The following is a 12,346-nucleotide window of genomic DNA, read 5'->3' on the forward strand; positions in this document are numbered from 1 at the left end:
AACTGGTGTGTTGCGTTTGGCAATGCGAAGTGACTGACTCTTCCACAACGATAAAAAAAATATGGATAATGAAGATGTCAGTGTACACACGAACCTTGGGGACAAGTTTTTGCTACTTTATGTAGCCTGAGGTGCGATGAGGAGAACGTTAACATGACTCAGCCGCCAATCGTTCATTTTTAGCAGGACCTGTGATAGCTAGCGGCAACTACATCAAGACTAGGCCGTAACAAGATATACTGGAGAATAACTAGAAAGGTTATTATTTTTATATACCTTATATTAAATATAAACTATGCTACTCCCATAGTTATTTATATGGTCGATTCCGCTAACTTCCATGTTGAAACTCAGTTGATTAAGCTTGGGCATACTGCTGTCTCTGGTATACTTTGCCGCTACCTGGATCCGTAGTCGCCGGAACAGGGGCGCTGAGAAAGAGGAGAGTGTATAATCATCACGACCCGACCCTTGCGACCGCAATAATAAACCTACCGGGCAAGTATTACAAGAATATATTAGACTATATTCTCACAAGCATGCATTGACTTTCTTGAAGCAAATGCTATATTTATTTATTATATATAATATTATTTTATAGCTGAATAAAATTGTATCTTCATAACAAACTGGGTTCCTATAGCGAATGGTTGCATGTTACCCTCTCTAAAGTAAGAATAGGACTTTGGTAGCGTTTGACCTTGCTTGGCATTGGTATTTGTTAATTTTGGTACATCGTACCTTACAGATGCATTGTTATCACTACTATACCCCGCCACTTCCCTTATCTTCTGGGTCAGTAATGCCAACTTCCGCACAGCTCTCTGGCTGGTTAGTAGTTCCCCAATCGTGAACTTCCTGCTTGACGTTGCGCAGCTGAGTATTGTTAAAAATGCAGTACTGATACTAATCAATCCACAGAATGGGCAGAATGGGGGGAACTAGGAAAACTGCATACCGTTTGATGGGGATCCATTTTCAGCCTGGAATCCAATTATTAAGGAGTATCCCGACGGAAGTAATAATTATCGATAAAGTCGATCAAGGTCTAACACTCGACGCTCGGTTGAGCCATCATCTTGGGCAATGGCTATGTAGCCAATATCTGCGTGGGGCTGGACATCGCAGATCTTGAGTGGCAGCTTGGCAAATTTTCGAGCTCGGTCTTCGCCACTCATCGTGCTGCCAACCTCTCTACCATCTCGGACATACGGCGAGTTGATTATTAGCGTCGACACATAACCTAATACCTCAGGTGCATGAGTCTCCCACGACAGATAAAGACTGATCAGCGCAGCTGCGAACATCAACAGGCTCCCGATAACTAGCAATGTTAACCACTGCCAGTGAACCACATATGTGTCTTGCCAGACCACGTTTGTCGCGGTCGTGTTAAGGCGGTTTGCCGGCGGATAAAATGCAAGCTTGTCAATAATACCTTCCACGCCGAAGCTGCCGATCCAATATGTATTAAGTAATTGCTGCAAACGCAAGCCAAACAAGGACGCAGTCAACCCATTCCAGGCAGCTCCAGCGGGTCCTGGCAGGCCGACACTAATGGGGTTTGTGATGAAAAGCTCACTCAAACTGACACCATTTTCCGGAGGAGAGGGCGACGTAATGTCTGATTCAGTGATGCTGAGGCTAAATTCACTGAACGCCTGCGAGAACGAAAGATCGGTGAGATTGGGGGCGGGGTGTGGCTGCGTCGATAGCCGCACTGCGGTTACGCTACAATTGTTGGAAGGAGCGCCGACGCATAAAACGGCAGACTCAAGATATTCTGTTGTGATGGAACATAGTCCTATGGCATAATCAATGCTTAGCTGCGAAGATTGGAAGAGAAGCGTCCTCGCAGGGTACACGAAATTGCTGTCGTTCCCAAAAGCCGAGACATGACCTCGCACGTCCCAAATTCTCGGGTCGTAGAAGCCGTCGAGGCACAGTGACCATGTCGACCTGTTAGACAACCCGTAGAAAGTGTCATTAGAGAATATGTTTTGACTTTCAATGGCGGTACAGTTGATGAACTCGTTCGTGTCTGCGACCACTGAGAGATTCTCGCAAGAGAGCGAGAAATATGACGACTCCAAGGCAAAAGTGGTATTGCCGGCACCAGCCGAAGAGGGGAGGATCACAGGAAGGCCGATCAGCGAAGAATATGGAATGTCATCGGTGGGTTGGAAGTTAATCCAGCCACTGCTGTTAGTCCCATTCGCTGTGGCCGCACTTGCATAGTCAGGGATCTTGACATTGCCCCACGAGTCCATACTTGCATTCAGCAGCGATGCAGGTTGAAGGAGATTCCCGTTGTAGAGTGCGTTTAGGCTGGGTAACCTGAATGTAAAGTCACTGGTATTGGTTTCGAATGCTGACCCATAGAGATTTGAGTTCTCCGGATCAAAAGGCGAGCTGAGCATAACGGTATCCATATATGGGACGGTAAATGCCGAGAATATAGGGGTTTGTTCCACCCTGATGATATACAGCAGAGCCTGACTCCCGAGGGGCGATAAACTCCAGATTACAAGGAGACCGAGACCTGCGATATTGAGCAATCTAAGATTGTATATTGCTGAAATGCTGCGGCCGATTTCTAGGCTGCCCATCAGTAGCTCTACAGTGCCCAGAGTTGTACCCTTCTCTAACCTCCATGTCGCCGTCTTACGTATAGCTTTAGCAACAATAAAGCCGAAAAGAATGGGAAAGACTGTAGAGAGCTGCAAAAGAGAATGTCAGCTAGCAACTGACGATAAGGTGTCTAGTCATTGTGCTCTGACCTTGTTATAAAGATTTTGGACGTTATTCCAACCTCTTATGCTTCCTACCGGTTGGCCATTAAGGTGACCCAGGATTCCGGCAAAGACGATAAATGCTATTGAACAGGATAGTAGAAGCAGATCGACAAATAGGTCGAGAGAATTATTATGGCTAGCCCGCAAAGTTTTGAGATCTTGGTCCGTATCAAGGGTGGTTAGTCTTTCGGCTTCCGCTGTATGGCCGCCTCTATCCGCATCACTAAGATTGGAAACTAAATATTGTGGGTCTTCCATGGTATTGGTTCCAAGGGTGGTTTTTCTGGTCGAGAGTGCCAGTGGGTGACTGGACCGGCGATAGTTGTGAAAATTTAGAGTAAGAAACGGTAAAAATGACTCTCTGATATCTATTTGAAGGGCGCTATCGCATTTTATTAGCAACTTCATACCGCAAACTAGATGACTGACGTCAGTGAGGGTAGGGAGGATGTTCTTGCTCAGCGTTTAGACCTCCTGGTCTCATAGCTGGTGAAGACCCCCCTTGGCCAAATAAGGATAATATAGGCGAGCATTTGCATCGACGCTTATGCGCTGAACCCTGCCTCTCTCTGGGCAATCACACCTCCTACAGTTTAATGCTACTGGAATCCTGCTGCCGAACATTAGAGCCGGACTACAATTTTGGGCGACGCAGCTTCCTCAGCCGGAAGGGGGAGGTAAAAGGGGACCGGCCAGTCCTGTCCCATCCTAGAGAATATTCCAGAATGAGCGACACACTAAGACATACTGCCTTTCCACTACTGATCTCATATAAACGGCACAAATCCTGGACGTGACGAGATGGAAGGGTCGCCCACCAATTTGCGCGAAGCAGCACCAGAGCCAATATCAACCACCACAATCGCAGTGCGGCCCTCTGGACTGTTGTCGGAAAGATAGGCTACGCCTTGACCTGATGGCGTCAGAGCTGGATTAAGATCAATACGGACATCATTGAGATACTATTAAGTCAGCATCTAGCAGGAAAGATAACGTGTTTTGAACTGCAGGGTATATATATATCTTACTCCATCAGCAGGTACAGCAGTCTGGTCAAAAAGAATTTTCTTGAACATGGCATTATTTGTCAAGTGCATTCCAATCAACTTTGGTCCGCCATAAGCAGTCTCAGCTAAGCCTCCGGCTGATGCGACTCTACCGGAATCCAAAATCCACAGCCTATCCTCGGTATCTGTTATTACAGATATTACACCTATGAGATGATCTTCACTGTTTGAGCTTGTAGGTGGATTTGTGGAGTAATTGAGACGGCCACCAGGAGGAGTATTTATTTCGAGATTCGGATATGGAACTTCTGTTCCATTGACAATTTCCCCGACTGTAAAGTTGATACTGTTTGGAAACACTGGAGGGTAATTGACGAATATGTGGCCGCTGGAGGAGACGGTGAAACCTAGTTACCAAGCACATTAATATTAAAACCAGGTGGGTGTTCCTATATGTTACAAGAAAACTGACCTGTTGGCCACTGCTCATAAAAGAGGTGGATGGTTTCGAGTGCCGGGCCAAGTGTCCCGGGATCTGAGAGTATCTCTTGGCCTATTACGGCAGAGATGCTCCAGGGAGTCAATTAAATAGCAAAAGAAGACTTCATTATGCGGTATAATAAGGTTCGATTCAATTATAGTCTAGCACATGTCTCTAGTTTCGCAGGCTCTTTTTGGAACATGCGACTAGTATATATACCGCCATATTCAGCGTAGTGTACGGACGCTACAATTCTTGTACCATACTGTGAATCCAAAGGTCACATAAGCAGCTTATCTAAGTGTCTGAATATTCCATTAATTTGAATTTGATGAGTCTTCTAAGCAGTTCAATAAGATGTAAGCGGCAAAATGTTACGAAGTTGCATAAATACTAAGCGGATTGCTTAGTGAGCAACAAGGGCTTATTCCGAATCCTCTATTCTCACTGACTGCTTGTCACGTTCCATTATATTGTCCCGCTAAACCAGACAAAAGATTAGAATCATAGAGGAAACCTCCGGGAAAGTGTTATGTAGGAATTGGCATACAATTGATCTGATATTGAGAGGTCTTGATCACCAAAGAAGGCGTTGCAGATATATTATGTACTATAGAGCATAACATCTTTTAGTGTATTACCATTAATAACATTTGGAATATAGATATGCATAGAGATGTCTTGAAGTTCTTTATTTTGTTTGATAGGAGACTCTTTCATATACCTGACCTGGCCCTAACCTGGCGTTGTCCACTAATTTTGCCACAAAATGTCTGGTCGTACCAAGTTTGCCTAATTTCTCTCTGAATCGGCTATAATAGCTGCTGCTATCATGGAGCCTGGCCAGCTAAACCAGGCTTTGCTTGTGGTGTTACCTGTCTTCACATCTACCGCTTCTCCAAAAGTTCCGTCCCATTGCATGGCACCGATAATTCGCTGTAGAGCACCTGCTTTTGCCCCTTCATTACCTTTGACGTCTGCGTACAACATCTCTTGAAAGTATCCAAGCGGCCAAGGGCCTTGTGAATGGACACTTCCAAGTCCTGCAAAAGACCCTCCTGAGCTATACCCTAGACTGTTCTCCTCCGATAGGGCGTAGTTCATTGTATTGTACCACGCCTCCAAATCCTTCCTGTTGGAGAAGAATCCCCAATTGGCAGCAAAGGCAGTTGGGATATCATTTCCGTCATGATAGAAGGTGTGCTTGCCATGACCATCTACCAAGTAGGCTATTTTCACATGTCCAGAATCGGGGTCGGCGATTAGGAAGTGTTGCATCGTTTGCGTGTGAACTTCATCTGCAAGCGATTGCAATCTTTCCCCAGGATCTCTTAAAGTCGCTGGCAACGAGCGAATTAATTTAGCCAGTTGGCAAAGAGTGTACCAGAGTAAAACGTGGCTAGAAAAGTGGAACGGATATATAACTTCATCGTCGCCTGGGGTCTCATCTGTAGGGAACAATCCTGTAGCCAAGTCTTGCCTTGAGGTAATGTGGTCGAGAATTTCCGTGATGACTTGAGAGGAAAGAATCTCCTCCACAAATTTCTTTTCATTGGGATACTCTGAGAAGTAGTCGCAAAGCTCTAGCATAGGGTAACACTGCTGATCGAGCTGGTACACGGGCCCATCTTTCGGTTTGCCTGTTATAATGTATGACCTGTGCCAGAACTTATGGGGTCTCTCAGCCTTGAAAAACACCCAATCTAAGTGTCCCTTGATTGTTTGATCGAGAAGTCGCTTGTAATGATTGTACGCGGCTGGTGTAACTAAAGACCTCAAGTTCCGCCGGGTCAATAGCAACAGGCGCCACTGCCAGCTGTAGGTGATGTTAGCCCTAGCATGCTGAAGCAGGAGTTTCCAAGTACTTACTAGTTGTCTCGGTTCCAACCTAGAGGCAGCGCTACATGGTCAGTAATGAGGGCGACTTCTGATTCAGAGACAGGAATCGCGCAGTTGCCGAGAATGTAGTCAACATTGCGCCGCACAATATATGTTTCAACAGTTTCTGGCCTCTTCCACGCTAATCCATTTCCCGGAGTCTTTGAATTGACACAAAGGTGTTCTAGGAAGCTGTTGTTCTCGTCCAATCTGGGTGCCAAACGCAGAATCAGGCCGACAGTGACTTCTGAGTATGGCTTGATAGAGACAGACTGATCTGCTGTAGACACACCTGTTAACAAACCCGGCTGGGTTTTATTTGTCAGGCCCACAAGTGGTGCAGGAACGCCATCTAGGTATAATTGGCCGCTCAGATGCGCTCCAATAAATTTATTCCTTATAATAAATGAACCTCCCTGGCTATTGACTTCGAGAGCATTCTCACATTCCGGTAACGGTATCGGGCCCCCTTCAGTAAGTTGTCCGTACGAGGCTCGATGGACACTAACTTGAAGATTGACCTGATATCCAACCTGAATCTCTTGACTGGTATTGTTGACAATACGGGCTCTCTGATTAAGTCGTCCTTTCTCATCAACACTCACGTCATAACGCACCGCGGCACCAACTCTTGTGTCGAAACCAAGGTGGGCTGTGTTCATTTCAGTCAAGTCCACTGTAGTTCTCGAGCCAATGTTGCCAATACATAAGCCAAAACCTTCGTTTTCTTCATTGACCATATGCAGCATACGCTTTCGATAGTCGCGTACGTATAATGGATCATAGTATCTTCCACCATCAAACTGCTCATAAGAGGCAGCGACTATGATGCCGTGATGGGGATGGTACGTACTAAGCTGAAGAGCCTATGGTCTGTTAATATGCGCGATCAAATCCAAATCTGAGTACTGCAGCTCACACGTCCATAGATATTGGCTGATAGAGTCATTCCATTTTGACCAATATCTATTGTTTTATTCGCGTTCTTGCCATGCTTTGGATCAAAGACCTCTGGAGTAGAGTAATCCCGTTCCTGCGTGGACGATAATGAACCCATGTTGGCTGAGAAAAGTAAACAAAATGGCCAGAGTACTCTCGAGTAGGGAGATTTACGAATATACTGGTATTAATCCCATTTAAGGGTCAAAAGCTACACGGGAGCTTACCAGTTCAGAAGCCTCAACCGCTGGTATCGGGTATTGACCCGGGTCGCGCCATGGCGTCGCCACCGGGACAGCACCCGGACCCATTTCCATCCTAAAATTTCTCCACACTCAACACACTATTGGATCAATTTCATGAACATTTGAGTCTTGCAGCCGTGATAGGCGGGGTGTAATAAATCCACAGCATGGCCTGACTCGGCATGAGTCTCGGGTCGCTACCCTGGTATACAAGCACTTTTCCAAACTTCCCCAGATTTTCCCCCCAGACATATCTGTATGACAGCTTGGAGAAATATAAAATGCGGAGTATCGAATCGTGCTTCTGGAAAGTGGACGAGCGACTACTCTTCAATCATCGACTTCGTCATGGCCAGCATGGCTCATCTTGTCCCCAAGTTCGGCTCAGAGAAGCCAGGGTACGAGTCACCTTCAGTCACCTTGGAAGAAGCCTCCGGGAAAGGCCATTCCATGATGTTCAGCAAGAGTCCTCAGTTTGACGAGAGTCGAGTTGCAGCATCAGAGTCTGGCCCGATTGGCTTTGTGCCTTCATCGCCCGAAGAGGCGGAGCTTAGTCGTCGAGTTAATCGCAAAATGGACTTTGCCATGTTGCCTTTGTTGTCCCTGGTATACCTATTCAACGGTCTTGATAAGGGCAATATCGGTAATGCTGAAACCCAAGGTATGCTTCTGATTTATATTACTGCCAATACTCAATCTGTTAATGAATCGATATCACTGATGCGATTCGCGCAGGGTTTACAAAGGCTATTGGAGCTGAACCAGCAGATCTCAATTTAGCTGTGTCGCTCTTCTTTATTACATTTGTTCTCTTTCAGCCCCCCTCCGCTGCCATGGGTAGATGGGTAGGACCTCAGAACTGGATCCCGTTTTTGGCGGTTCGTATACCACCTCGTACTTCCATTCAGAACCGGCCCGCTAACACATGCGTTTTAGTTCTCTTGGGGGGCCTTAACCATCGGGCAAGCATTTATTAAAGGACGAGGTAATGTTTAATTCGGAAACTCGTATAAGTTGAACATTGGAGCTAACTAGTTCCGCAAAGGCTCGTTGATTGCGATTCGTCTTGTGATTGGGCTTTTTGAAGCAGGATTTTACCCGACGTGTGTCTCTTACCTGTCTTTCTTCTACGGACGATTCGACTTGGCAGTAAGAGTGGCCATTTTCTATGGCCAATATGCGATTGCTGGAGCATTCTCTGGCGCCATCTGTAAGTTTTGTCCCAAACCTTACAGAGCCATCATTCCATTATAGCTGGACATAATTCGACTTACACATTTAATTAGCGTTTGGTGTGTTTCATCTAAAAAGTGGTAAATTGCTCAATTGGCAGTATCTATTTGTCATTGAGGGCAGTCTTACATGTTCTGTTGCAATCTTAGCATGGTTTTTACTTCCCAAAGGTCCAGGTTCCGCATGGTTTCTCAAGCAAGAAGAACGCGAATTTGCTGCAGAACGCATGCGACACGATACTGCACTATTTGTTCAGCATGAATATGGCAAAGATGGCATGGAGAAAGACAGACTCTCAAGACGCGATGCTATCGAGGCCGTGAAGGACTGGAAATTTTACGGCGTAATCTTCTTCAACATTTGTGCCAGTGTCCCCACGCAAGCGTTTAGCATATTCCTACCTCTTGTCCTACAGGGTTTGGGGTTCGAAAGTATCCACGCAAACCTTGTAAGCAGGCCAAAGGCTCACATTGTTTTCCAGCATTGTAGTTAACAGCGTTTACACAGATGACAGTGCCGCCCTACGTCTGCGGCGCCGTTGGCTTATACATCTTCGCTTTGAGTTCAGATCATCGGCAAGTCATTTCTAAGCAGCATTGCTTCTTATCATTTCTCCTAACAATAACGCAGACACGAACGTGGGTGGCATATCGTAGCAAGCATTGCTATTGGAATCATCGGGCTGATTCTCACTGTCACTGTCAAGGCGAGCGGAGGCAAATATGCTGGTCTCTGCATTTTGCTTTTTGGATGTTACGTGTCCGCTCCTTTGACTGTGGCATGGCTAAGCGGGAACACACCTGGTAGGTTTCTCCAAAGCTGGCAATGTATCATGCAGCAACTAACAGGTCCAAATCCAGAACCGGGAAAACGTACGCTGATCCTCGGTGCGAACGGATTTGGCAATCTCGCCGGTATCATCGGTGCGCAGATTTTTGGTGCCAAGTTTGGCCCTTCTTACACAACATCGTTCTATATTACTCTCGGCATTGCCATCGTTGCCCTTTTAGGCTATACAGGTTACCGATTTGCTCTTGCAGCTGCGAATCGATACAAGAAAGGCAAGATGGCCCAAATGACCTCGGAGGAATTGGAGCGTGAAAGAACAGATCACATTCGATATGGCGACCGCAAGTACACCTTCATTTATGGATTGTGATACCACTGCAGCGGACTCCTATTTGTCTCTTAGATTAATTGTACATGGAGGAATTATTACGGTATATAATTACAAAGAGTGCTTCCAGTTTGTTACTCAAAGTCTGAAATCGTTGTATATCTGCAAATAGTCATTCTCAAGCCACGTCTGTAGCTCCTTGAACAATGCACCATTTAACTCTACTCCAGCCTGACCATCGCATGAACCTTCAAGGAGGTCGATATCTGGAGCAGGAATGGCAGATTCCGCCTGAATATTCGCTTCATTGCTGGCCGTATATGTGACAGCGGATATGGTTTGCTCTTCCGCTACAGAGATTTGAGTCTGTGGCAGCGCGTGGGCAATAAAGCTCAGATCTTGTAGAACGGTGAGACAATCCAGGCCAAAGTTGTTTCCTAATCTCGCCTCTTGCTGGAATACTTCAATTGCGAACGCGACATCATCGGTCTCCGCTGAATCTGATTGGGGAGAGGCAAGCTGCTGCATCAATATGATTAGAGCTGCGTTGAATACTGCGTGCGCTTCTTGATGAGTGAGCCTCTGCCTGGGACTGGCGTCGCGAATGAGCCGTCCAAGCCGAATATTTTCGCGGGCGGCGTCGAGGCAGTGGCCTACGCAAGCCTTGTATAAATCCCCCTGATAGTTTTCCGCTCTGTCTTTGTGAGTCTTTTGCGACAGAAACCTGTCGGCGAGAATTTTCTTGGTAGCTGCGAAGAATATCGGTCTTGTTGTGAGGATTATGTCCTGGGGAAGTAGAATACGGGTTAAATTGTGCCACGATGTCCAGAACTAGCTGCAAAGATGCTTACTTGGTAATACATGAGATGTAGCACGAGACAAGCTCTATCTTTGGTCAATCGTTGGCCATTAATCTGCAGCGGTGGAGGTAGAGATACCAGCCACTGCTGTAGTAGCGAAAGAGCATGCTCGACATGCTGTAGAGACGTGGTTGACGACTGATCGGATGGTGCTATTCGGTACACGTTACACACGATGTAACGCGAGATCTTGGCAAGGTCGATGTGCGCACGAAGGCCAACTGGACTTGGAAATCCACTGAACCGTAAAGTCAGCGAACAAGCTGGTGAACATACTGGATGGTCAATGATCATTTGTATGGACTCACGGCGATTCCTGCGGCAACGTTAAATGAATTGCAGTGTCTGAGATACTAGGCGGGCGTCCGAGCACAGATGATAGCCAACAATCAAGCACATATAAGGTCCAGAACGTGCGTTTGAGGTCTTCACCCTGACCGTAGCTGCAATGGGCGCCATCCATTATGGCGAGATGAAGGGCAACGCTAATCATGATATAAGCCGCATCACGACGATTGGCTTCAATCAAATAGAATGCCATAAGAAGCATGACAGAAGTGTCGCGCGAGGTGTGAGAAGTGATATCAAGGGGGTTACCGAGCATCTGCTGTGCTCTGGAGAAAAAGCGCTCGCTACAATCTTCATCTTTCCAGTTCGCCGCAGACCCCAGGCGAGCTGCAACAGCCAGAATCATGTGCAAAAGCGCGAGTTGACCTGATGTCCGCAGAGCTGCCGCATCATAAGGAAACTGGTTTGCAAATGATAGATTGCCCCAGTAGAAAATGCCACCGCTAGGGAAATCCCCATTGCCATCCTGAGTGAAAAACCGAAATTCGGTGACCATGAGGGTCATCTCCGTCTGGCTCGGTAGTTGCAGCGGGTCAACAGGCAGAAGTTGCAGCGTCCTCGAGTCAAACGTTTGGTAACGCCCAACGCTCGTGAGAAATGCTTGTCCCGAATGAGGAGGATAGCCTTGTTGGGCGCCGACAAGAGGCTGTATCGTTGCCATGAACTCCTTGACTCGATTGAGAAAGTGCGCACCAGACGACGGCCCAAGGTAACGCGCGGTCCCATCTGGGTCATGAAGCAGCCGCCCCTCAGGGGGAGCAAAGTCCTCAGTGGTGGCGCTACTGCCGAATGCCGTACCGGTATTACTCGTCTCTAAGGTAGAGGCAATCTTGGAGGATGGTGATGTAGCCAATGCGGACGCTGGAGCTGCCGGCGCATTGCGCCTCTCCAGTTCTTCGCATCTAGCCTTGAGGGCGTCCAACTCTGAGCGAGAAACGGATACCTTGTCGAAATCCAAAGGGTATTCACAATGCCTTGTTGCTCGATGACATTGGGAACATGGTTGCTCACCTGAGCATTTTATCCGTCGAAGGCTGCAGCTATTGCAGCTAGAGCAAGAGGCTTGTTAGCGTCAAACTCTCTCAATGGTCTTCTTTGATAACAATCTATAGAAGCAAAAGCAGCCTGGGGGCATTGAAGTATCTGATAGCACCTACGCAGTGCGGACTCGTTTGCGACTGCTTGGTGAAGTCCGCTCACGACGACGGTGGACAGCTCGACGCGCACTGTTCGGGTCCCTCTCTGGCTCCACGGGCCACATGTCTTGGGAAGACGCCGCTCAGCTACCCTCATGGAATAGCGGTTGGTAGTGCAGAATAGCTGGCGAGGTGCATTTGCTCTATTGAGCGTGCCGTGAACCTACAAGTGTAAAATAGCATGCATGGCCGTTTAAGGTACTAGAACTTGCAAGATTTCCGGAGCAGCTTACTAATCCCAATCTCT

At 47.0% G+C, this 12,346-nt stretch overlaps 4 protein-coding genes across 4 annotated transcripts; 1 reads left to right on the forward strand and 3 right to left on the reverse strand.

The window, feature by feature from the left end:
• Positions 1-1,025: 1,025 nt before the first annotated feature.
• On the reverse strand, positions 1,026-3,053 carry T069G_00008 (uncharacterized protein; the record flags this gene model as incomplete). Its single annotated transcript, XM_056167218.1, has 2 exons — positions 1,026-2,720; positions 2,781-3,053. The coding sequence occupies 2 exons, from the start codon at positions 3,051-3,053 to the stop codon at positions 1,026-1,028; spliced, it is 1,968 nt and encodes a 655-aa protein (XP_056032534.1).
• A 509-nt stretch (positions 3,054-3,562) lies between these two features.
• T069G_00009 (metal-independent alpha-mannosidase) lies at positions 3,563-7,218 on the reverse strand (the record flags this gene model as incomplete). Its single annotated transcript, XM_056167219.1, has 7 exons — positions 3,563-3,757; positions 3,824-3,987; positions 4,072-4,209; positions 4,275-4,355; positions 5,159-6,099; positions 6,153-6,913; positions 7,081-7,218. The coding sequence occupies 7 exons, from the start codon at positions 7,216-7,218 to the stop codon at positions 3,563-3,565; spliced, it is 2,418 nt and encodes an 805-aa protein (XP_056032535.1).
• A 475-nt stretch (positions 7,219-7,693) lies between these two features.
• Positions 7,694-9,737, forward strand: T069G_00010 (major facilitator superfamily domain-containing protein; the record flags this gene model as incomplete). The annotated part of the gene is made up of 8 exons (XM_056167220.1): positions 7,694-8,006; positions 8,081-8,223; positions 8,282-8,330; positions 8,391-8,555; positions 8,632-9,026; positions 9,086-9,153; positions 9,209-9,381; positions 9,439-9,737. 8 exons carry the CDS (start codon positions 7,694-7,696, stop codon positions 9,735-9,737), a joined length of 1,605 nt encoding a protein of 534 aa, XP_056032536.1.
• A 96-nt stretch (positions 9,738-9,833) lies between these two features.
• On the reverse strand, positions 9,834-11,904 carry T069G_00011 (fungal specific transcription factor domain-containing protein; the record flags this gene model as incomplete). Its single annotated transcript, XM_056167221.1, has 4 exons — positions 9,834-10,481; positions 10,547-10,793; positions 10,864-11,805; positions 11,873-11,904. The coding sequence occupies 4 exons, from the start codon at positions 11,902-11,904 to the stop codon at positions 9,834-9,836; spliced, it is 1,869 nt and encodes a 622-aa protein (XP_056032537.1).
• Positions 11,905-12,346: the final 442 nt, after the last annotated feature.

Source organism: Trichoderma breve, chromosome 1 (assembly GCF_028502605.1).
Source record: "Trichoderma breve strain T069 chromosome 1, whole genome shotgun sequence".
Classification (NCBI taxonomy): domain Eukaryota; kingdom Fungi; phylum Ascomycota; class Sordariomycetes; order Hypocreales; family Hypocreaceae; genus Trichoderma; species Trichoderma breve.